Source organism: Rhinatrema bivittatum, chromosome 19, assembly GCF_901001135.1.
Source record: "Rhinatrema bivittatum chromosome 19, aRhiBiv1.1, whole genome shotgun sequence".
In the NCBI taxonomy this organism is placed as follows: Eukaryota; Metazoa; Chordata; class Amphibia; order Gymnophiona; family Rhinatrematidae; genus Rhinatrema; species Rhinatrema bivittatum.
This window is the reverse complement of record NC_042633.1, coordinates 18,196,590-18,221,882: the sequence shown is the minus strand read 5'-3', so window position 1 is coordinate 18,221,882 and position 25,293 is coordinate 18,196,590. Positions and strand designations below refer to the sequence as shown.

Genomic DNA, 25,293 nt, shown 5'->3' with positions numbered 1-25,293 from the left:
TTATTTCATTTTTTTGTTACTGACTGTTCTATTCAAGAGAAATTCTTTAGTATTCATATCGGGCCTAAATAAAATAATATAACACTTTGGGAGGAATATGCAAGCCATTAATCCAATGCTGGAAGACAAGATTGCAAAGACCTCAACAGCGACCATGTGTTTGCCACGGGTGCTCAGGTATGCTGGGATGAAGGACAACCAAACACTAATAAAAATCAGCATGCTGAAGGTGATGAATTTAGCCTCGTTGAAGCTGTCAGGAAGCTTCCTGGACAGAAAGGCCACTACAAAACTCACACTAGCCAAAATACCCATGTATCCCAGCATGCACCAGAAGGCCATGGCTGAGCCTTCGTTGCATTCCACAATTATTGAACCTTTCTGGAAAGTTTTGTTAATTTGTAGGAAAGGAGATGATGTAGACAGCCAAAGAACACAGATAACAACTTGAACAGATGTTGAGGAAATGATAATTGAGTTGGCCAGCTGAGGTCCTACCCAGCGCTTCAGACTACTGTCAGGCTTGGTGGCCCTGAATGCGATGACCACCATGATGGTCTTTGCCAAGATGCAAGAAACACAAAGAGCAAAAATGATGCCGAAAGCCACTTGCCTAACTAAGCATGTCACATCCTTTGGGTGGCCAATGAAGATGAGTGAGCAGAGGCTACAGAGGACTAAGGAGATCAGCAGAAGAAAGCTGAGCTCCTGGTTGTTGGCTCTGACAATGGGGGTGTGTCGGTACTTGATGAAAATCACCAGGATGGCTGCTGGGATCGCAGCTGTGACCACAGATGACACTGCCAGTATGGCACCTAAAGGCTCTTCATAAGAGAGGAACTCTAATGATTTCTTGATACATTTTTCCTTTTGTTCGTCAGGCCAGTAGTCTTCAAGACACTTCCAGCACTCAGTGGAATCTGTGGATAAAGATATTTGGCTAATACTAAATTTGAAGGGTACTATGCATATACATTAAATTTCATGAATGAATGGTAATAGTGCATACACTAGAAATTGTCATTCCTAAGGGTGAATTTTCAAGAGCATTTATATGCATAAAACCTAGTTTTATGTGCTTAAATGGGCTTTTGAAAATTGACTTGGGTTTTCTACGCATAAAGGTACACACAGAGGAGATTCCTTTTAAACTTTTACAAGTACTGCACAGAGGCATTCCTGGGGGTGGAGTTGGGGTGGGAAACTTGCTTCCGTTCATAATCCAATTTTTTTGAAAGTACGCATGTGAATGTACGCATTCGTTTCCTATCAGACACAAATGTGTTCACTTATACTTCATCAATGTATGCAGTCCCCCTAATTTTCAAAGTGCAATTGCTCCCATAAATCTGCTTTGAAAATTACGGCTGAAGTTCACACTTATTTTGCAGATGTGGACTTCATACTTAAGCCTCCCTATGCATTCTTAGATTTGAAATTCTTTAAGTAGCTTAGGTACTTCACTGGAGTCCATCGTATTGGCAAGCATGGCAAATGACTTCACACAACACTACTGTTCTGCTTTGGCCATGCTGTTGGCAACCTACTCAATTGATCTTCATGGCAACTATGACTTCTCACCATGTGACTTAGCACAATGCTATATCTAGTTACAGTGTTATATGATTAATACTAAAACATTAGGTTAAGCTTGTTTGGGGCAAGGGAAATGTCAGTTTCTACTTTGTGAAGTTTTAAATCTCTCTCACCACTTTGGTTGGAAATCTCTCCTTCAGAGCAGATGACACACTTAAAGCAACAAAGAGGCTTTCCTTCTTCTGTTATCTTTCTGTATCCTGGAGGGCAAGTCTCACTGCACACAGACTGAGGGATCTAGAAAAAAAATAGAAACTTCAAAAAATGAGGAAAGAACAATAAAACATTTCTACTCTAGCTATCGTAATCCACCCATCAGTCTAAACATCCATCTGACTCATCAGTTAACCTTCTTCAACCTTAACATCAAACCATCCCACCAGTGAGCCCTCTCAGCAACCTACTCATCCAAAATTCATCTCAGTCACTAAAGCTATCTATTTGACTCCCCATCTAATTATTCAGTTTATCTATTTAACCGTGTAGTTTTAAGCACACCTACCCAACATCTTGCCTTTCCAACAAGCAAATCAACAGTCAACCATCCTATACACTAACTTAACTATTCAACCTGAGGCCAAAACTCCTCGGTGGAACCAAGAGAGTGACAGGGTAGCAGCAGCAAGACTGGCAACAATATAACAAGGCACTGAGGGCAATAAATGTGGGTATTGGTTTAGTGGGGATGTGGCTGTGTGAGCCTTTTGTGCTGCAGCGTAGTTGATGCAGCCTTGAGGGCAAACCTACGAAGCTTATGCCGGCAGCTGGCAAATGCGCCCTTTACCAGTCACCTCGCCTACAGGCTGAGCCCTTGGGAACTGGTGGCCGGCAGAACTTAGGCAGGACCCTAGGGTGGTGAAGATAACTAAAGTCTAGAAGCACACCGGGGTTATGGTAGACAGCAGACTAATGTATTCAGAGACAGACCAAGGTTGGGGAAGACAGCTAGCAAGAGTAGTTAGTTGCAGGTAAGGGATCAGATTCAGATGGCAGACAATTGTGATCATGTTCAGGCAAGAGGTCAAGATCCAGGAAGTCAGACCAAAGATGGACGAAGACCCACTGACGACATTGGACAAGATGACTATGGTAAGGTGAGGCCAGACAAGGTGGGTTGGAAGAGGAAAGCAGGCTGGACGAGGCAAGGCACCAATAACACAGAATGACAGGAACCAGAACACAGAACAACAGGAATAAGGAACACAGGACACCAGGAAGTTCAGGAACTAGAGAAACAGACATTGCAAAGCAGGAAACCATTGCTGAGGCATCTGCTTGCTGCAACACTGAGGCTTAAGTAGTAGCCTGGATGATATCATCGGAGGGTGCCAGTAGCCGGGATTCCTGCCATGGAGCCTTTAAGAGCTCACCCCCATACTTAGTTTCCCAGACCATCAAAATCAGGGCCCTTTTTCGTTACTGTCTGAGTCTTATTCCCCGTTGCCTCTTGCCATTGAAGCAGAGAGCAATGTTGGAGTTGCATCAAAAGTATCAGGCTTATTGGTTAAGGGTGGTAACCACCATACCAGCAAGTTATCACCATGCACTCTTTTTTTCATTTCCATCCTCTAGCCTTTAGGGATTCACAGTGTTTATCCGATGCCCTTTTGAAATCTTTCATTGTTTTTGACTTCACCACCTACTCTGGAAGAGCATTCCAGGCATCCACCACCCTCTCTGTGAAGAAATATTTCCTGACATTGATTCTGAGTCATCCTCCCTGGAGTTTCATTTCGTGACCCCTAGTTCTACTGATTTCTTTCCAATGGAAAATGGTTGTCGATTGTGTATCAATAAAACCTTTCAAGTATCTGAAGGTCTGTATCCTATCTCTCCTGTACCTCCTCCAGGGTATACATATTTAGGTCTTTCAACCTCTCCTCATAAGTCATTTGATGGAGACCCCCCACCATTTTGGTATCCCTTCTCTGGACCGACTCCATCCTGTCTCTGTCCCTTTTGAGAAACGGGCCCCAGAACTGAACACAGTACTCCAGGTGAGGCCTCACCAAGGATCTGTACAAGGGGATTATCACCTCCTTTTTTCCTACTGGTTATTCCTCTCTCTATGCAGCCCAGCATTCTTCTGGCTTTAGCTATCACCTTGTCACATTACTTCACCATCTTCAGTCGCTAGACACCATCAACTCAAGGTCCATCGCTTGATCTGTGCACAACAGCCTTTCATCCCCCATCACATACAGCTCTTTTGGTTTGCTGCATCCCAGATGCATTACTCTGCACTTCTTGGCATTTAATCTCAGCTGCCATATATTTGACTACTGTTCAAGCTTCCTTAAATCATGTCTCATTATCTCTACTCCTTCCGGCGTGTCCACTCTGTTGCAGATCTTAGTGTCATCCGCAAATAGACAAACTTTACCTTCTGTCCCTTCTGCAATGTCGCTCACAAAGATATTGAACAGAACTGGTCCCAACTGATCCTTGTGGCACTCCGCTTAACATTGTTCTCTGTTCAGAGAGGGTTCCATTTACCATTACACTCTATTTTCTATCAGTCAACCAGTTTGTAATCCACACCACCACCTTGGCGCTCATTCCCAAGCTTCTCAGTTTATTTATGAGTTTTCTATGTGGGATTGTATCAAAAGCTTTGCTGAAATCCAAGTAGATCACATCAGGCACACTTACTCGATCCAATTCTTTAGTCACCCAATCAAACAAAAATCAATCAGATTTGTCTGAGAGGACCTTCCCCTGGTGACTCCATGCTGCCTTGGTACCAGCAATCCTCCTGACTGTAGATAGTTCACTATCCTTTCCTTCAGCAGAGTCTCCATTAATTAACCAAGGTGAGGCTAACCGGCCTGTAGCTTCCAGTCTCCTCTCTGCTCCCACTCTTGTGAAGTGGGACCACCACCGCTCTTCTCCAATCCCTCGGCACCACTCCCGTTTCCAGGGATCTATTGAACAGGTCATACAGCAGACCTGAGCTCCCTCAGTTTCCTGGGATGAGCCTCATCTGGTCCCATGGCCTTGTCCACTTTCATTTTTCCTCACTCTTTCCATACTTTCTCTTCTGTAAACAGAGTTTCATCTACCCCATCTCCATCTACTGTCTTGTCAACCAGCAACTCTTCTTCTCCAGGGTTTTTTTTTTTGTGAACACCGAACTGAAGTATTTGTTTACTATTTCCGCCATTTCTTCATCTCTCTCCATACAGTGCTCCTTGTCATCTTTCGATTTTACTATACCACTTCAGGCCTTCCTTCTTTCTCTGATATATCTGAAAAATGTTTTGTCTTCTCTCTTTACTTCTTTAGCAATTCTTTATTCTGCTTGACTTTTTGCTTTCCTGATTTCTTTTGTCATCTCCCTCATTTTTAACAGATATTCTTCCTTGTGTTCCTTTTTTAAAGATCCTTTATACTTCTTGAATGCTGTTCTTTTTGCCTTAATTTTTTCAGCCACCTCCTTAGAGAACCAGATTGGTTTCTTTTTCCTCTTATTCTTCTTTACTTTCCTAACATATAGATTTGTTGCCTTTATAATAGCTCCTTTTAATTTGGCCCACTATTGTTCCACCTCACCCATTTCCTCCCAGTCTTCCAGTTCTTCCTCCAGGTACATCCCCATTTTGCCAAAGTCTGTATTTGTAAAATTCAAAACTTGAGTCTTCGTGTGACTTCTCTGTATCCTATTTGTGATATTGAACCATACCGTCTATTGATCACTACTGCTCAGTTGAGCCCCAACCTGAACATCAGATATTATTCCCATTAGTGAGCACTAGATTGACAATTACACCCTCCCTCATGGGTGCCATTACCATTTGTTTGAGCAGAGCACCTTTAAGGGCATCCACTATCTCTCTACTTTTTGTAGATTCTGCAGAAGGGATGCTACAATCTACATCTGGAAGATTAAAATCTCCAGATCAATATTTCTCAGGTGCACAGGTAAAGGTATCATCAGCAGAACAAAGGAGATAGCATCGCTATTGTATTGGTCATTAATGAGAGCCCCACTTGGAGAATTGTGTTTAGTTGCAGAAGGAGGAGTAGGTTAGCACTCTAAATTGGCATTAAGCATAGAAGTAAAAAATAAAATACAGTCTGGCTGCTAATATTCCTCTTTCCCCCTTCCTCCTTTCATCTCCGATCCCCATCTCAAGTATTACGAAAATAACTGTCTGGAAGCTGGTGCTCCAACTCCCGCATCCCCCTTTCCACCCACCTGATATTTCGAAAACACCACTGTGCTTCCACTCCTGCTCCCCCAACTCAACCCCGCCCAAAGAAAAACCTCTACTGTTCTGCCTGCTAAACAATGAGGAGGTACAGGCTTACTGTTCTCCCTTGTTGGCATCCAGCATTGCTCTGGCATTATTGCTGTCAGCAGTGATAGACACCGGGCGGGCACAGGTTTACAGCCTTCCCAAAGGTATCCAGCCGGAATGACAATAAGCCTATACTACCTCTCAGTTTTGGTATGTGGGGTTTTTGGGGGGGCGTTCAGGAGGAAGAATGGAGGCATGGGTTCTTTTGAACTATCAGGTGGGTGCAAAGAGGATTGTGGGGGGAGGGGGCAGGGTGTGGAGTGCCAGCTGCGGGACAGTTCTTTATTTTAAGCCTGGGAAGGGGATTGGCAAGGGGGAATTATAGTGTTGGATATATTGGAGGGTTTTTTTTGTTTTTTTTAAATAATATTGGGAGAGTGTGTTGCCAGCCAGATGTGGTCCTGTTACTGCAGTGCCTAGAATTAGCAGACCATGTTAGGCAGCTAATGCTGAAAGTTGGTGCTAACCGCCCAACCTAACCCCACCTCTGGACTGCCCAGAATTTGTACAAGCCAATTTTAACCAGCTAGTGAACTTAGGTGGCTACATTTATCAGCAGCTCAACACTTGGCCAGTTTTGAAAGGCTTTGATCTAACTGGCTAACTCCTTTGAAAATCGATCTGTATTTCACTTACATGCGGAACAATGTCCTGTAGGCAGTCAGACTGAGAACTGGGAGTTATCATTTGTTAAGATTGCAGCTGAAATTTTTCCTAAGCTAGGTGCCTTCAATATCAGCTCCTTGGAGGCTAATCTTTTTCTTTTTCACATATAACAGCACTCAGCTTCAAGCCCTCAGTGAGCTGTATTAGCAGCAAGATTCATTTTAGTATAGCTCTGTTTGACGCTGTGGTCTAGCAGAGACACACACACATCCCTGGCCCAAAAGATATATATGTACTTCCCAAATATCGCTGCTTTAGGGATGTTCCCTTAGATTCAGCACATAACTCTTTGAAGAAGCTTCCCACCTTTGATTGCCCCTCGTTCCACACGATAGCACTTTCGTTTATAATGAGCTCCTTTCCCGGAAGGTTTCTGGAATCATAGACGCCAACCTCCACAAACTTAACCGTCTGCTCAGGGGTCAGCTGCATGTTGAGAATGTCATAAATTCCGGGAGGGTTTCCGTTGGCATCAAAAAACACCTCTTCTCCATTGCTGTTCTTGTAACGAGTTTTCCATATATAATGCAGAAGCTGAAGACAAAAGGAGACATCGTTATCAGTTAAAATATTATTTCTTATTGTGAACATGGAGCAGTATGAATGGAAGTTTGACCAACTTCATTGGGTGACCTGTTCTAGGGATCAAACATAATATGTATAGTGAGAACATTGGGACTGTATTATTAATAAGCAGAGCTGGAGCGTGCACTAATGAATGAGATGTTAATGCCTTTCACCAGTTGTGTCTAATAAATTCTGATTAGGGAGTGAATCCATTGAGGTCTATGGAGGTGGGTGGCATGGGGAAGAGATATGTATGAGCGTGATACCATGGAGTTCTCTGGAGGTAAATGTTATGGTGGCTTTATAGGGAAGAGACAACATGTATCTAGCAAAGGAAAGTCTTGCTTTACTAATCTATGATGTTTTTATTGAAGAAGTTAATAAACATAAAAAGACAGGAAGTGCCATGATGATTCAGACCAAGGTCCCATCAAGCCCAGCATCCTATCTCCGACAGTGGCCAGTCCAGGTTGCAAGTACCCAGCAGATCCCAAAAGCTTGATCTATTTTACTCCCAGGGATAAGCACTGGCTTTCCCAAGTCTGCTTGGCAATAACTGTTTATAGACTTTTCCTTCAGGAATTTGTTCAAAACCTCTTTTGAACCCCACTGTGTTAGTTGCCTTGACCACATCCTCTGGCAACAGATTCCATGGCTCGACTGTGTGCTGAGTGAAAAAAAACTTCCTGCGATTTGTTTTAAATCCGCCGGTTGCTAGTTTCATGGATCATCCCCTAGTCCTAGTGTTGTTGAAAGGGTAAATAACTGTTCCCTATTTACTTGTTCCACCCCACTCAGGATTTTATAAATCTCAGTCATATCCCCTCTCAATCGTCTCTTCTCCAAGGTAAAGAGCCCTCATCTATTTAGCCTTATGTAAATAAGGGCAAGCCGGCCGATAGAGCGTATCTAGATTTTCAAAAGGGATTTGACAAAATCCCTTTTGAGAGTGCAAGTGCCCTAGGGAAATAGTGGAGATAATGGGACTCCTCAGGATCTGTAGTGGGACTGGTGCTGTTTTAACATTTACATTAATGATTTGGAGAAAGGGGGCAAAGAATGAGGTTTGCAGCTGATACAAAACGATTCAGAGTTCTTGAAACTTGAAATTGTAAGGACCTGGCATCTCAATAGCAGGTGAAATTTAATGTGGAGAAAGTAGTGCACAGAAGGAAAAATAAACCTTAACTACAGGTACACAATGCTGGGTTCTGTGTTAGGCGTCACCACCCAGGAAAAAGATCTTGGAGTCCCTGGTGGACAATACATTGGGACCCTCCACTCAGTGCGTGTTGGCTGTCAAAATAAGCAAATCGAATATTAGGAAGGATTTGGAAAGGAAACGGAAAATATCCTAATGCCTTTGTCTTGCAAGAACACCTTGAGTACCGTGTGCAGTTCCGGTTGCCCTCATATAAACCCCCCCCCCAAAAAAAAAAAACATAAAGCAGAACTAGAAAAGGAATAAACAAGGGCAACAAAAATGATAAGAGGATGGATCGGTTCCCCTACGAAGGGAAGCTGAACAGGTTGGGACCTTTAGCTTGGAGAAGAGACGACTGAGAGATTTATAAAATCATAAGTGGGGTGGATGGTTGATTGCCATTTAAATAGGACCAGCACTAGGGGACACTCCTTTAAGCTAACTTGTAGCAGATTCAAAACAAATCAGAGAAAGTACTTTCTCACTCAACGCACGATCAAGTTGTGGAATTTGTTTCTGGAGGATGTGGTTAAGGCATTTAAGCATAGCGGCTTTTAAAAGGGCTTGGACAAGTTCCTGGAGGGCCAAGCTATAAATAACTAGAATCCACGCATGCATTTCCAAGCTAAGGACCCTTATTAACTATTGTTGAATCAGGAGAACTTCATACATGGAATCGGGTGCTTTTCATTCACTGCAATTCCTCATTAGAATCATCCGTCTCTCTATTTTTAAAAAGTTTGAATGCTACGCCCGACACAGCCCCGTATTTCAAAAACTTCAAAAGCATCTGCTTCAGACCAGGCTGACTACCCGACTGATTTAAGTGCCCCTGAAACAGATGTGTTTGAAGCTTTCCAAACTCAGGACCATGTGAGGAGGAGGAAGAATAATATTAAGCGTGGAAAAGTACTGTTTTTAAGTGCATTCAAAATATTAATTTATTTATGCGTTTATTTAAAAGTTTTATATATCGTACCCTTCAAAAAGTATTTATCGGGGTGGTTTACAAAGTCACATTCCCAGGAAACCAATGTTTAGCACCCTCACCAGGCAACGTGGGGAGAAACCTGCCACCAATAGCTGGAGAAGTGCTGCTGCAGACCCCTCCAGCCCCCATGTAATAGGGCCAGATGGGAGTTGTGGGTTCTTTAGATACTGGGGGAAATGACCCAGGCACGCCAGGTTCAATGCAGTTAGTACTCCTGCTCCTGAGCAGGTGACCCAGGATACACCACGACACGCGGAAACTTTCAACACAACTTTACTCTTTGAGAAAAGTGAAGTGACGTAAATGCAATGGCAATCAAAACAGCGGTAGAATAATGCCCCACAGTAACTGTCAGGAAAATCAGTTATATATATATATATATTTCTCTAACAATAGCAACCCCAGAAACTGCAAAAGGCATGCAAGCAACCCCCAAACCCCAGTGTAAGCTGCTAGAAATAAAAAATGGTTTCCCCAGTCCCCAGAAAAAAAAAACCAACCAAAACAAAAGCATGGCAGGGCCCTGGAGTTCCTGAATAAACCAAATATCCACACAAGGCTGCTGTGGCAGGTTGATATGGCCCCTCCCGTGAAAATGGGATTAGGTTTGTTTGAGCAGGCAGCCACTGTGTTTACAGCGCAGAGGGTTTCTCTGGATGGAAACTCCATTGCAGTTTGTCCCTCTTGTAGTATTTGCAAGAATAAAGCAAACTCCCAGCACGGCCTGAGTGTCGCAGAGATGACTCTTATTCTTATAACTATGAGCATCTAGTGCAGGACTGCACCGTCAGGGAAAACCCTCTGGTTCTCACTCTTGGGAGTCAAGATTTAGATTGGGTTTTGTTTGTCTTTTAATTATCTCTGTTGGATCCTTCCGCATGAAGAACCAGCCCCCCCCTTCCACAGAAACTGCAGCCAGTGTCTCCTGATGTAGGGGAGGATAGCGAGGGGAGTTTATCCCCAGCTCAACCTTGACGTCTGCTGAGAGATTCTTTCCCTTTTACTGGTATTCAGCAATGCTCCTCTGGGTGTAGCACACCTCATGAGGTCTTTTTGCATGGGATTCACACAACAGCCGGATTCTTGTCTTCTTTCACTCCCAGCTCCCGTTACGTCTAACCTTTTTCCTTTCTGTAGGAGCCTACGTCTCTCTTTTTCCTCTCCCCCCCCCCATTGGTCAGAACTCTCCTTGCTTCCCGGGTAGTTCTGAGGCTCCCATTGGTCCAACGCACTTCCTGCCGCATCGTAGCCTGGCTGTTCTCAGGAGGGGAGAGAGAGGCTTTGAAGAGCAGTGAACATTTATTCTGCATTCACTGCAAGTTTTCTTGCTATTAATCCTATTTATCTCAGTAAAGGGCTGTCATAGTTGATGGACATTTCCCTACCTGGAACTTAAAAGCAGCTTGCTAATATTAAGTCACTTAAAGTCCTTATGCTGTTCAGTCCAGAGACATATACACAGTCATGAGAACAGGTACCCTTTTCACAAATATAAAATCAATTAACACATCAATAACATATCCATTTTAAAAAACAAAATGACAAAACATAAAAGTTCCATATTTATAAACAAGTTCAATAATAGTAACTCTGCATGATTAGGTGTAAGAGGTGGATCAGTTCTATTAATGACATGAGAATATATTATACTAGTCCTAAACACCACAAGTGCAGAAGAACTTGTCGAATCCAAATGTTTATTATTTTTGCAAAATTCATATGGCAACTCCACTGTCAAAATTTTTATGTATAATTCCAATCACAGGTAGGGGTCCCCCGACACGGACCCCGTGTTTCGCCCACTGGCTGCGTCGGGAGGGACAACACCATATAATCGTACAATCTTCAATGGTTTCAACAGACCAGTTAACAGGGAGTGTTTACAGCACAGAGGGTTTCTCTGGATTGAAACCCCACTGGTTTCAATCCAGTGGGGTTTCCCTGTTAACCGGTCTGGTGAAACCACTCAACGCACAATGAAACTCTGGAATTTGTTGCCAGGGGATGTGGTTAGTACAGTTAGTGTAGCTGGGTTTAAAAAAGGATTGGATAAGTTCTTGTAGAAGTCCATTACCTGCTATTAATTAAGTTGACTTAGAAAATAGCCACTGCTATTACTAGGAACAGTAACATGGAATAGACTTAGGTTTTGGGTACTTGCCAGGTTCTTATGGCCTGGATTGGTCACTGTTGGAGACAGGATGCTGGGCTTGATGGACTCTTGGTCTGACCCAGTTTGGCATGTTCTTGTGCCTTCTGTTTCAAGAATAATTGATGAGGGTTCATAGCATGGAAATATATAGATGGATTCTAGTTATTTATAGCATATTCCACTGAAAGTCCATTAACCATTATTAACCAGGCAGATTTGATAAAGCCACTGCTCATCCCTGGGAATGGATATATTCTTTAAGATGTGATGGTTACTTTTGATTGGGATTGGCCACTGTCAGAGACACGATGCTGGACTTGATGGACCTTTGGTCTGCCTCGGTCTGGCAGGAGATAGATACCATTAACATATATAGAGGTGAATGATGATTAAGAGGATTTTAAGACAGGTACGCCCTTGAAGTCTCTGGAGGTGGATAATGTAGGGAAGAGATAATTAAGGGGCAAATGTTATTGCAATCTATTGAGGTGAATAAAATGGTATAATAGATATTTAAGAGAGGGTCTCAGTGAAGTAAATGACTGTCACCTGGTTAAAATCTTGCTATGAGGATATTTATTTATTTATTTTATTTAGAGATTTTTTTATATACCGCGGCACGTGAATCATATCACCTCGGTTTACAGAAAACAGTAATGCAGCAACAGACTTTACAATAAAATATTAAACGGAGCAAAAACTAAATAGCATGTTTAACAGTTAACTTAGCAAATAAAGATCATTGACGAAAGAATAACAAGGATTACCGAGAATTTGATCGACATATAGAAATATACAGTAGCGAGCTTTTCTAGGGAACAAGTGCGGGTAAGGATGGGAGGGGGAATCAGGAGGGAGGTTAACTGCGATGTATGCGGCCTGTATGGGGCCCAGTGAGTCATGGGTATGCTTTTTTGAAAAAAGACTGTCACCTGGTTAAAATCTTCCTATGAGGATATCACCTAAGCAAAACCATCTTGATTCAAAACATGCATGGGATAGCTTTATCATGACAAAATCTTTCAATAAAAAAATTCGTCATACCTGCCATGGTTCAAAATCCTGGATGCCTCCACATGACCCATTTCCAAAAGGCCCTTCCCCTGGCTGGCAGGAGCTGAAGTTATGCAATGCATGTGCAATGCTGTACACAGCATTATAAGCATTATAACTGATGCTTAAGTCACTCATATCCAGGAAGGAGATGTTTAACTCACGTAGGCTTTCCTTGCCTGTGCAGAACTTGACCATGCTCCACTCGTTATATGCCCCACTTCCTGCCTGGTTAATGCCAAGAGTAGGCCACTTGCAATTAAATACTTTCTCCCAGAAAGTTTTGATGAAAACATCTGTGGGGTTCTTGGTGGGATGGAGCTGAATGAGATGTTCTTTGAATCCTGGCATGGAACCTCGACGGACAGAAAATCCCAAGAATCCCTTACACGTTCTTAAAAACATTTCTCCAGAAAATCTGGATGTGGTGGACCATCCATCACTAGCTATCCAGATGCGCCCTGTGATATTCTTTCTGGCAATCTCTAGCATGACGGGATACAGACTGCTATCGCTAGAGAAGACAATGATGACTTTTGCTTTGGATTTCTCAATCGTTTCCACTATATAGTCAATCTTCTCCTTCGAAGAGAAGATGGGCAGGGCTGTGAGGAACTCAATGCAGATCCCGGCCTTCTCCAGTTCCTGTTTCAAGATCTGGCTCCCCTGGTGCCCATAGTCACTGTCCTCAGCCATGATTCCGACCCAGGTCCAGCGAAAGTGAGCCACCAGCCTGGCGATGCCAAAGGCCTGAAAGTCATCACTAGGTGTGGTCCTCAGGAAGGAAGGGAACCGAATCTTGTCACTCAGTGCAACTACGGATGAGCCATGGCTGATCTGGAAATATAGATTTGATATTTGATAATTTATTAGAATTGTGTATATTTATTTATTTATTTTTATTTATTTAACTTTTTTTATATACCGGCATTCATGAACAAGTCACATCATGCCGGTTTACATAGAACAAGGGGTGCAATGAACAGTAGAACTAAACTCGTGCAAGGGGGGAGCAGTTACAAAAAACAGGGGTAGAGTAACTTGGAAGAGCGGAAAGGGGGAGTGGGGAGAGATAGGAACTGTAAGGCAAAATATAAATAAGTTAATAATTAGTTAAATTACTATAAAGAGACATTGTATGAACTGGAGATGGTTAAGAACTGTCCGGGAAGGCTTGTTTAAAAAGCCAGGTCTTTAGTCTCTTGCGAAAAGTTGGAAGGCAAGGTTCTAGGCGGAGATCTGAGGGGATTGAGTTCCAAAGTGCAGGTCCAGCTGTCGAGAATGCCCGGTCTCTTGCTGTAGTGTGACGGGTTGATTTTGTGTTCGGAACCTGGAGGGATCCTCGATGGACTTCTCTGATTGGTCTTTGAGAGGTGTGAAGGCTTAGCGGGTATTGAAGATCCAGGGATGTGAGGTGATGGATTGATTTGTATATGATTGTAATAGATTTGTAGAGGATTCTAGCCTGGATGGGGAGCCAATGTAGATTTTTAAGATGGGTGAGATGTGGTCTCTTCTTTTGGAGTTTGTGAGGATTCTAGCCGCTGTGTTCTGTACCATCTGTAGCGGTTTCGTGTATGAAGATGGAAGGCCCAGAAGTATGGCGTTGCAATAATCTAATTTGGCAAAGATTATTGCTTGAAGTATGGTTCTAAAATCTTGGAAGTGGAAGAGAGGTTTAATTCTTTTTAATACTTGTATTTTATAAAAGCAGTCCTTAGTGGTGCGGTTTATATAAGCTTTTAGGTTCAAATTGTTGTCAATAATGGCTCCTAGGTTCCTGACTTGAGAAGATAAGGGGATGTTTGGTATGAAGGTATGTTGAATGTTGTTTTCAGGAGTAATGAGAATAAGTTCTGTTTTGGAGGTGTTTAGTATGAGGTTCAAGCTAGAGAGAAGGTCATTGATTTTTGATTGGCACGAATTCCAGTATTCAAGTGTTTTGACTAATGATTCTTTAATGGGAATTACTATCTGCACATCATCTGCGTAGATAAAGTGTTTGAGATTTAGATCCGTTAGAAGTAGGCACAATGGGCGTAAGTAAATATTGAATAAGGTAGGTGATAATGAGGATCCCTGTGGTACTCCTATGTGGGCATGAAAACGGGAGGATTCCTTATTGTGTATTTTCACTTTGTAACCTCTGTTGTTGAGGAAACTTTTGAACCAGGCTAGGGCGGACCCTGCTATTCCAATGGATGCTAGTTGTTTTATGAGGCTGGTGTGGTTGACCGTGTCGAATGCGGCTGAAAGGTCCAACAGGATCAGAAGGAATGAATGGCTTTTGTCAAGACCCAGAATCAGGTGGTATATACATATAGTTCATTTAAGGATAGAAGGCATATTATTGGACTACTTCAGGGATTTGTCCTCGGGCCAATTCTATTGAATATGTTCATAAGGGAGTATTGCAGTAGGGTTGTAGGAAAGGTTTTTCTTTTTGTAGATGATATTAAGAATGGATGTTCCTGATAAAGGAGAAAATATTAAAGAGCTAAGAAATCTTGAGGAGCAGTCACGTACTTGAAGGCTAGGATTCAGTTTACAAAAGTGCAAAATCCTGCATTTTGGGAAAAAGAAATCCAAGGGAGCAATACACCATGGTGGGAGACGTGCTGATATGCACCGAACAGGAAAAAGGGTGAGCGAGGTGATCAGAGTGTCAAGGTGGTGGACTGACCCAGAGGGACGCTAGGGGGCATAGGGAGAGGTATTAGCAGGAGGGGAATGAACTGAAACATGTTTTGTTTCATTTTGGGTTGTTTTTGTTTCAAGGTTATGGTTTATTTTGTTTTGTTTGATTTATTTTAAAGGAAAAAAAAGGACCCCCCCCCCCCCAAAAGATGATGTAGAGTCTAGTCAACCCTTTTCCCCCTCAACCCTCTCACCCATCCTGTGTTTCTTCAGTTGCCTCCCTTTGATCCCTTCTAGATTATCCTACCCCTAGTGAGGGTCCAAATTGTGCAGGAACGATCCCTGGTAGTACCCGCCCCACCGCTTCCATATCTCAAAATGGAGGTGATGACGCCTCTGTCATTTGGTGAGACCTCACCTAGAATATTATATTCCGTTTTGGAGGCTGCACCTTCAAAAGCAGATCTACAGATACGATGCAATCCAGAGAAGGGTCACCAAAATGGTGTAAAAAGCCCTATCAAAGATTTAAGGGAACAGTTTTCAAAAGACTTTACCCGGGAAACTACTGGGACTGGAACTTGCTCTCCTTCTCTGAAGGTAAAAGTAATCACACTGATGGTTCTGTCTGAGGTTCAGAATCCAACTGCAACCCACTAAGCCCCAATTATTATCGGTCCAGGCTGGTCTCCAGTAAGAAAAAGGTCAAAATGGCTTGTTGCTACCAAAAATATGTTTTATTTGAAAAACTGGAAAAAATCTGTGACTTGATACAAATACAATCTCGGAAAAAAAGTCACATGTATACCACTGTTCATCGGTTTACCCTCATAGATGAGCTGGTGTTCACTTCCGCTAATTTAGCGTTTATAACTTTGAGCCAGGAAGTCTCTGGCTGCCCATTCAGAATTCATTCACAGGGTAACCTTTTTTATGAACCGTGATTAACACTGCCGCTTGTATGCTGCTATTAAATTCAAGCAGAATTTTCAAAAGAATTCACATAATATTTTTGGAACTTCTTTTTTCAAAAATCGCCATTCAATCTTTACCATCAAATTGAGTGGTTGTACTTATCTCATTGATATAGCCGATATGCTGAAAGCTGAGAGCGTGCTGAACTCGCTCTGCTGTTTTGCAAAACAGCAGAGCGGAAGTGAACATCAGCCCATCTATGAGGGTAAACCGATGACCAAAAATATGTTGGCATTATTTATTTCTGGTTGCATTTTACCGCTTAATTTTTCTTTAGGGGAAACCAGTAGGTAGGAATTCCCTCCCTTTGAGGACTTCATATCCTGTTGCCCTTGGAGAAAGCAAAAGTTGCTTACATGCAACAGGTGTTCTCTGAGGACATGAGGATGTAGAAACAGAGAAATATGACCGCAGCATAAGATCATGTGGCATATCTAGTTTGCCCATCCACACCAAATAAATCAGCTTTACAATCTCTATCAATCTCTCAGAGATCCCCTGTGTTTATCTCATGTTTTCTTGAATTCAGATACTGTTCTTGTCTCTACCACCTACATGGGGAGGCCATTCCATGCATCCACCACCTTCTCTGTAAAGAAATATTTCCTAAGATTACTCCTGAGTTTAACCCCATTCACATTCATCCTATGACCCCCCCCCACCTCATTCTAGAGCCTCCTTTCTGTTGAAAGAGGCTTGCCTCCTGTGCATGGAAACCTTGGAGGTATTTAAATGTCTTTATTGTATGTCCTCTATCCTGGCTTTCCTCCAGTACGCCATTATGTCTTGAAGCTAATCAGCAGTGCGGGTAACAAAAATGAGCCCTTGACAAAGGATTACCAATATCCGAAACACTGTCCCGTGTTGGGCAGAGCGAGCGGGCAGAACGAGCAGAATGGCATAGTCTACCGGGCCATTTTAGTCGGATAATGTGGCTTACATTAATTCAGCTAAGTAATCATGATTGAAAAATAATAAGAAATTTGAAAAAGTATAACAATGGTGGAAAGAGCACAATAGAGGTGATACATTCACGAAAAAGAAAAATATAGTGACCTATGATTAAACAGAAGGTGGAGTATTAAAGCGTTAATCAAGCTATACGATGACACCTATTATGATGGTCAATCTAGCCTAATGCAATAGGTTCGTGGTAAAACAAATAATTATTGGACACTTTTGGTACACTTTTGTGCATGTGATTTCCTCCAGGGTATACATGTTTAGATCTTTAAGTCTGTCTCCATATAGTTTAGAACAAAGGCCATTGATTATTTTAGTAGCCTCCCTCTGGACCAACTCCATCCTTTTTCTATCGTTTTGAAGGTGCGGTCTCCAGAATTGTACACAGTATTCCAAGTGAGGACTCACCAGGGACCTATATGTTATTATTTGTGATAATTGTGGGTGGATCCTTGGGCCGGTGGCAGATGACCACGCGCCCAGGGGAAGATCCCGAGAGGGGCCACCGGTCAGGCTCAGAGTTGGGAGACAGACACACACTAGATCTTTTATTAAACTGTATAGTGAACCACCAGAGGTGGCAGTAGTGAGCTGGAAGAGCCCGGCTGGGCTGTAGTCCCTCAGGCACTGGAACAGCGATCCCAGGATGGCTGAGCTGTAGAGAAACTGAATATAGAGTGTAGGCAGAGTATGCAGAGTTCAGGAACAGAACCTTGATGGTAACACTCACACAATAGTCTCTTGAAGCAGCCCAGAGGCTGGAATGAAGTAAGCCCTCGAGGAGCGAGTACCTGGTTCCAGGAAAAGCTCTGAGAGAGAGATGGTAACTTACTGGTGTTGTAGGCAGCGGTGACTTCCTGGCAAAAGTTGTATTCGGTAGCAGGTCCGGGAACGTGGGCCCTCGAGGAGCGAGTACCGGTTCCAGACTGCGACCTGAAAAGCAAGAGAGAGAGTGAGGCCTCCGAGGAGCGGGTACCCCTGGTAAAGTCCGAGGAGGCAGAGTAGCAAGGTATGTGGAGAGCAAATCCCATCCGCAGCGATACCTGGAGGAAGCCCTTGCTAACTCGAATAGCTAGCAAAAATGAAGACCTTAAGTATCCGGTGAGGATGACGTCATCTCAGGGGGACGCCCCTGAGGTTCGCGCCACAGCTGGTACTTGAGTCGGGGCCGCGCGTGTGCCCTTAGGCTTCAGGAGAACATGGCAGAAGGCAGCATCTAGCCAGTCCGGGGATGCCGGAGGAGGTCGGCAAGATGGCGCCGCGGCAGCCAAACTTCCATCAACCAAAGAGGGAGTCGCAAAAGAGGTAAGGTGGGCAGAGTAGAGACGTCGGGCAGTGACGGTCGCAACACTATACAGTGCAATATCACCTTCCTTTTTCTGCTGACCATTCCTCTTCATCAACTTGTCCACCTAAAGATCATCAGATACAATTATCCCCAGATCCGTCTCTTCCTTTGTGCTTAGAAGAATGTCACCTCCTATGCTGTCCTCTCCCTTGTATTTTTGCAACCTAAATGCATGTGAATGCCCACTAGATCCCTCCTTATGTTATTCACAACTTCCTGGTTATCTACCCTGTCACAGACTTTGGTATCAGCAGCAAAAAGTGTCACCATGGCTGGGGTCAGGAAATACCCTCTCAGGAGCAGGGCAAGACCACAGGGCAGGAGCTGGATCAGTCTTCTGCCTAGCCAGCCCCCTCCCCCGCAGGATGAGCCCTTGGGTTCTGGGGGCCAGTAGGACATGGTTATGACAGCTAAACATCATGGTTGAAAGCTGGGCTGGCTTTCTGCCTAACCAGCCCCCTTCCCCGCAGTCTGAGCCCTTTGGTTCTGGGGGCCAGTAGGGCTTAACTGGACAGCCTGGATAAGCTGGTCAAGGCAGGTCAGACAGAGGCTGGAGGTTGTGGACAGAGACAGACTGGAACAGGCAATGAGTTGAGGACTAGATACTGAAACAGGCGAGGAGCTGTGGACTGGATACTGGAACAGACAGGGAGCTGTGGACTAGATACTGGATTTGTGGTCTGGATACTGGGGACTGGACTGGGCAGGGCACGACAAAACCAGAGAAGGACAGGACTAAGCAAGGCAGACTAAGGCAGGACTTAGACAGGCCAGATAAGGTTAGGCACAGACAAGGACAACACAGAACAGAGAACACAGAACCCTGAAGGCAGCAAGGCTGAAAGCTCAAAGGCCACTAGAGAAGGGAAGGCCTGAGTAGGCTACAGAACAAGGCCTAGAGTAATATCAGGTCCAGAGGCCACAAGGCAAGGTAAGGCCTAGATAGGCCTCAATGCAAAATGACCCAGAGGCCACAAAGCAAGGTAAGGTGGTCCCGCTTCACAAGAGTGGGAACAGGGAGGAGGCTGGCAACTACAGACCGGTCAGCCTCACTTCGGTGGTGGGAAAAGTAATGGAGTCACTGTTGAAAGAGAGAATAGTGAACTATCTACAGTCAGGAGAATTAATGGACCAGAGGCAACATGGATTCACCAGGGGAAGATCCTGTCAGACAAATCTGATTGACTTTTTTGACTGGGTAACCAAGGAATTGGATCAAGGAAGAGCGCTCGATGTCATCTACTTGGATTTCAGCAAAGCTTTTGATACGGTTCCGCACAGGAGACTGGTGAATAAAACGAGAAGCTTGGGAGTGAGTGCCGAGGTGGTGACCTGGATTGCAAATTGGTTGACGGACAGAAGACAATGTGTGATGGTAAATGGAACTCTCTCTGAAGAGAGAGCGGTTTTAAGCGGTGTACCACAAGGATCGGTTTTGGGACCGGTCCTGTTCAATATCTTTGTGAGCGACATTGCGGACGGGATAGAAGGTAAGGTTTGTCTTTTTGCGGATGACACTAAGATCTGCAACAGAGTGGACACGCCGGAAGGAGTGGAGAGAATGAGACGGGATCTAAGGAAACTGGAAGAGTGGTCAAAGATATGGCAGCTGAGATTCAATGCCAAGAAGTGCAAAGTCATGCATATGGGGAGTGGAAATCCGAATGAACTGTATTCGATGGGGGGGGAAAGGCTGATGTGCACGGAGCAGGAGAGGGACCTTGGGGTGATGGTGTCTAATGATCTGAAGTCGGCGAAACAATGCGACAAGGCGATAGCTAAAGCCAGAAGAATGCTGGGCTGCATAGAGAGAGGAATATCGAGTAAGAAAAGGGAAGTGATTATTCCCTTGTACAGGTCCTTGGTGAGGCCTCACCTGGAGTACTGTGTTCAGTTCTGGAGACCGTACCTTCAAAAAGACAAAGACAAGATGGAGGCGGTACAGAGAAGGGCGACCAGGAAGGTGGAGGATCTTCATCGGATGACGTATGAGGAGAGATTGAAGAATCTAAATATGTACACCCTGGAGGAAAGGAGGAGCAGAGGTGATATGATACAGACTTTCAGATACTTGAAAGGTGTTAATGATCAAAAGACAACGACAAACCTTTTCCGAAGGAAAAAAAATCAGCAGAACCAGGGGTCACGATTTGAAGCTCCAGGGAGGAAGATTCAGAACCAATGTCAGGAAGTATTTCTTCACGGAGAGGGTGGTGGATGCCTGGAATGCCCTTCCGGAGGATGTGGTGAAGACCAGAACTGTGAAGGACTTCAAAGGGGCATGGGATAAACACTGTGGATCCATAAAGTCAAGAGGCTGCCAATGAAGAGTGGGTGACTCGCCAGAATGACGGCTACTGCCTGGAGTCAATACCCTTATTAAATAAACATACACAGGCTTACTGTGACTCCAAAATCGCTCTAAGCTTCAACAGCAAGAGGAAATGTGGAAAAAAGGATTCACACTCACAAAGAGGGGAGTAGCTGGCTTGTTACGGCGGTTACTACCCCAAATCAAATAAGCCTGATACTTCACTTTCAATGCATATACAGCATAGTTCTCTGATTCAACGGCAGGGGAGAAGAAAAACTGATACTTCACACATCCAGAAAAGAGGGTTCGCACTCGCAAAGCAGGGAGTAGCTGGCTTGTTACGGCGGTTACTACCCCAAACCAAATGTGCCTGATACTTCACTTTCGATGCATATCCAGCATAGCTCTCTGCTTCAACGGCATGGGAGAAGAAAATCAACCAATAAGGGCTGTATAACAGTCTGGGTAAAACAAATAAACATGGGTGCAGATTGCTTATTGCGGCGGCTTCTACCCCTAACTAATCAAGCTAGATATTTCACTTGGATGCAGCTCCATCACTGCTCTCTACATTAAAGGTGGGGGTGGAAGGGAAATAGAACCAAGAGCTAAGAGAAACAGATAAGTATGAGAGAGAAAATTTGCGGGGCAGACTAGATGGGCCATTTGGTCTCCTTCTGCCGTCATTTCTATGTTTCTATGTTTCTATGTTTCTATGTAAGGTCTATATAAGCCATAAGGCAAGGAGCAAGAAGGCCTGGTGGCCACAGGGCAAGATAAGGCCTAGACAGGCCACAAGGTAAATAGCAAGGAGTAAGAAGGCCCGAAGGCCATAAGGCAAGGTAAGGCCTAGATAGGCCGCACATCAAGGAGCAAAATACAGGAAGGCCCGGAGGCCACAAGGAATAGAGGAAGGTAAAAAAGGCCAGGTCAGAGAGCCAAGGGTGACTCCATGAAACAGCATCTAGGTTCTGGCAAGGCTGGATTAAATGGGGCTGGAGCTTGTGTGCATGCAGTGAGGCAGAGCTTGGCAAGGCTGAAGCTCACTGAGGACTCCTGATGGAAAGGTGGCTGCACCAGAGGCTGAGTCAGGTGGCCAGTGAGAAGATGGCTCGGGTAGCTTGGAACAGAGCTCACTGGAGGCTTCTGCTGGGAGGTAGTGTCACAGCAGGCTGGATCAGGACACAGTGAGGCAGCATAGCAAGTAAAACCGTGACAAAAGGACAAACCTTTCCTGAAATCCTTCTGTAATGTCACTCACAAAAATGTTGAAAAGAACTGGTGCAAGGACCGAACCCTGAGGCACACCATTAATAATACACCCTCCTCTCAGTGAACTCCATTTACCATTACTCTTTGACACCTCCCACTCAACCAATTTCTAACTCATACCAAGGGCGCTCTATTTATAAGTCTCCTATGTGGAACCTTGTCAAAAGCCTTACTGAAATCCTAATCAAAGAAATTGATCAATTTGTCTGAGACAGCTACTCTGGTAAAGCCAGATCTTGCAGTCCATTGGATTCCAGAATCTACACTATCCTCCGTTATAGCAGTAATTTCATTAATTTCATCACCATCCCCCAATCCAGTGGGAGCCCTGAGAGGAGAGGATCACCTTTCTGGTGGCTGAAAGGAATCAGTAAGTTTTGCTTGAGAAATTTTTTTTTTTTTTTAAATATTGGGGCGAAGTAAACTATTGGGGTGTATTATTTAGTGTGTTTGTCTTTTTGTGCTTTTAATAGTCAGTAAGGCAGTGAATAAACAGACGTTAGAGTATTTGTATTTCCCAACCCACCCACCCCTAGCTCATCCTTTAATATATAGGCAGGTGCCACTTTCACACTAACACCCCCCCCCCACACACACACACAAATCAGCCTTTTAACTTCACTTCACGAATTCTCCACACCTTATTGAGAGTTTGATTAGTCCCCTGTAGGCTACTACCAGACACATAGTGAATTCACTAATACATTTAAAGGACATTAATTAGACACATTCCTACTCCCATAGCAACCTAAAACTTAACTAGGAACTGAACAAATTTGAGATGAAGGCAGCAGTCCAGCAGCAAGAGAGGGGCTTCCCAGTCTTTTGCATCGAGTGTCACATGTATGATTTTTTACGTGCCGTGAGAAATTGTACATGTGCGTGCGATGCAAAGAGGTCCTGTCTCTCAGAGAACGAGTCCAATCTCTGGAGGCTAGAGTGGCAGACCTGGAGGAGCTGAGGCAGACAGAGAGGTATATAGATGAGACCTTCAGAGACAGAGGAGCCAAGTCCCAACTTCAGACAGCAGCCCTGGAGGAAGAAGGTCTCATGATCAGAGAGCATCAACCGGGGGCAGCAGGAAAGGATCCTGTAGCAAGGACCTGCTCTCCAGGTGATGCATTGTCCTTTCGCACCGAGGATATCTCCCCAAGGCCTACTGCCCAGGAGGGAAGGGTTAGGTCGGCCATTATAGTTGGTGATTCGATTATTAGGAATGTGGGTGTGAGGATCGCCTGGTAACATGCCTATCTGGTGGGAAGGTGGTGGACCTCACACGTCACCTAGATAGGATTTTAGACAGTGCTGGGGAGGAGCCGGCTGCTGTGATACATGTGGGCACCAATGACATAGGAAAATATGGGAGGAAGGTTCTGGAAGCCAAATTTAGGCTCTTAGGTAGAAAGCTTAAATCCAGAACCTCCAGGGTAGCATTCTCTGAAATGCTCCCTGTTCCAAGCGCAGGTCCCCAGAAGCAGGCAGAGCTCCGGAGACTCAATGTGTGGATGAAATGATGGTGCAAGGAAGAGGGATTCAGTTTTGTTAGGAACTGGGGAACCTTTTGGGGAAGGGGGAGTCTCTTCCTGAAGGGATGGGCTCCACCTTAACCAGGGTGGAACCAGACTGCTGGCGCTAACCTTTAAAAAGGAGATAGAGCAGCTTTTAAACTAGAACAAAGGGGAAAGCCGATAGTCGCTCAGCAGCGCATGGTTTGGAGAGAGGTATCTTCAAAGGATACTAATGATGCATTAGAATTAGGGCATCCCGACAGTGAGGTTCCAATAATTAGAAAAATAGTCCAAGTGACTGTAACTAAAAACTCACCTGAGCTAAAAAATTCTAATTTATCCCTATCAATTAGAAAGCAGAATGAAAATACAAACAAAAAACAAACTTTGAAATGTTTGTATGCTAATGCCAGAAGTCTAAGAAGTAAGATGGAAGAAGTAGAATGTATAGCAGTGAATGATGACATAGACTTAATTGGCATCTCAGAGACATGGTGGAAGGAGGACAACCAATGGGGCAGTGCTATACCGGGGTACAAATTATATCGCAATGACAGAGAGGAGCATCCAGGAGGCGGTGTGGCGCTTTATGTCTGGGATGGCATAGACTCCAACAGGATAAACATCCTGCATGAGTCTAAATGCACAATCAAATCTTTATGGGTAGAAATCCCTTGTGTGTCGGGGAAGAGTATAGTGATAGGGGTATACTACCGTCCACCTGGTCAAGATGGTGAGACGGTCAGTGAAATGCTAAGAGAAATTAAGGAAGCTAACCAAATTGGTAGTGCAGTAATAATGGAGATTTCAATCTCCCTGATATTGACTAGATAAATGTATCATCGGGACATGCTAATGAGATAAAGTTCCTGGATGGAATAAATGACAGTTTTATGGAGCAATTGGTTCAGGAACTGATGAGAGAGGGAGAAATTTTAGATCTAATTCTCAGTGGAGCACAGGATTTGATGAGAGAGGCAATGGTGATGGGGCCGCTTGGCAACAGTGATCATAATGGGGTAGATTTTATAAGAAGCGCGTGGGCGTACTTTTGTTCGCACAACCCTGCACAAACAAGAGTATGCCAGATTTTAATAGATACAAGCGTAGCAGTGTGTATCTTTTAAAATCCGGGGTTGGCGTGCGCAAGGGTGTGCATGTATTGGCACTCTGCATGCACTTTTTACATGCAGATATTGTGAGCGTGTTCATAAGACCCCATTTCCAAGTGTAAAACACAATTTTATGTGTGAAAATGCCTTTGAAATTGCCCTCTTTATGGCATCATTTTCATCCTTCACCTACCTTTTATAATATTCTTCTTATCAGGGCATTTTTATCTGAGCACTCTGGGTACTCTTGTAGCACATAGCCACTCCTCCTTTTTCCTGACATGGCAAATGATACTGGTGTCAGGTAGGCAGTTGTAGAGGACAAGGAAGGCAACATATACTGGGTGTTGCTCACCTGGGGGAACTTGTAAAGCCCCAGAATGGTGGCCATGGGGACTGACTGTATGGAAAGTTCTTCTCCTACCACAGCAGCCAGCGGAGGTTGGGTCCTGCAGCAGAAGTTAGGAATCGGCTCTCTTTGTTGGGTCAAGAGATGCATGGTGGTCTGAATGGACATTGACATAGAGTCACATGAGTCTCGAATGGAGAACCCCAGGGTAAGATTTGGCAGAAGGCTTCTGTCTCTGTTGACCTCTTCCAGGGCAAAGATAAAGCTCTGAACAATCCGATATCC

The 25,293-nt window shown here is 44.1% G+C and overlaps 1 protein-coding gene across 1 annotated transcript; it reads right to left on the bottom strand.

Annotated features, from left to right (window-relative positions):
* LOC115080280 (extracellular calcium-sensing receptor-like) lies at positions 1 to 25,293 on the bottom strand. The gene is made up of 5 exons (XM_029584431.1): positions 25,015 to 25,293; positions 12,522 to 13,367; positions 6,870 to 7,097; positions 1,710 to 1,833; positions 1 to 920 (listed from the first exon to the last, which is right to left on the bottom strand). The coding sequence occupies exons 1-5, from the start codon at positions 25,180 to 25,182 to the stop codon at positions 1 to 3; spliced, it is 2,286 nt and encodes a 761-aa protein (XP_029440291.1). The 5' UTR covers positions 25,183 to 25,293.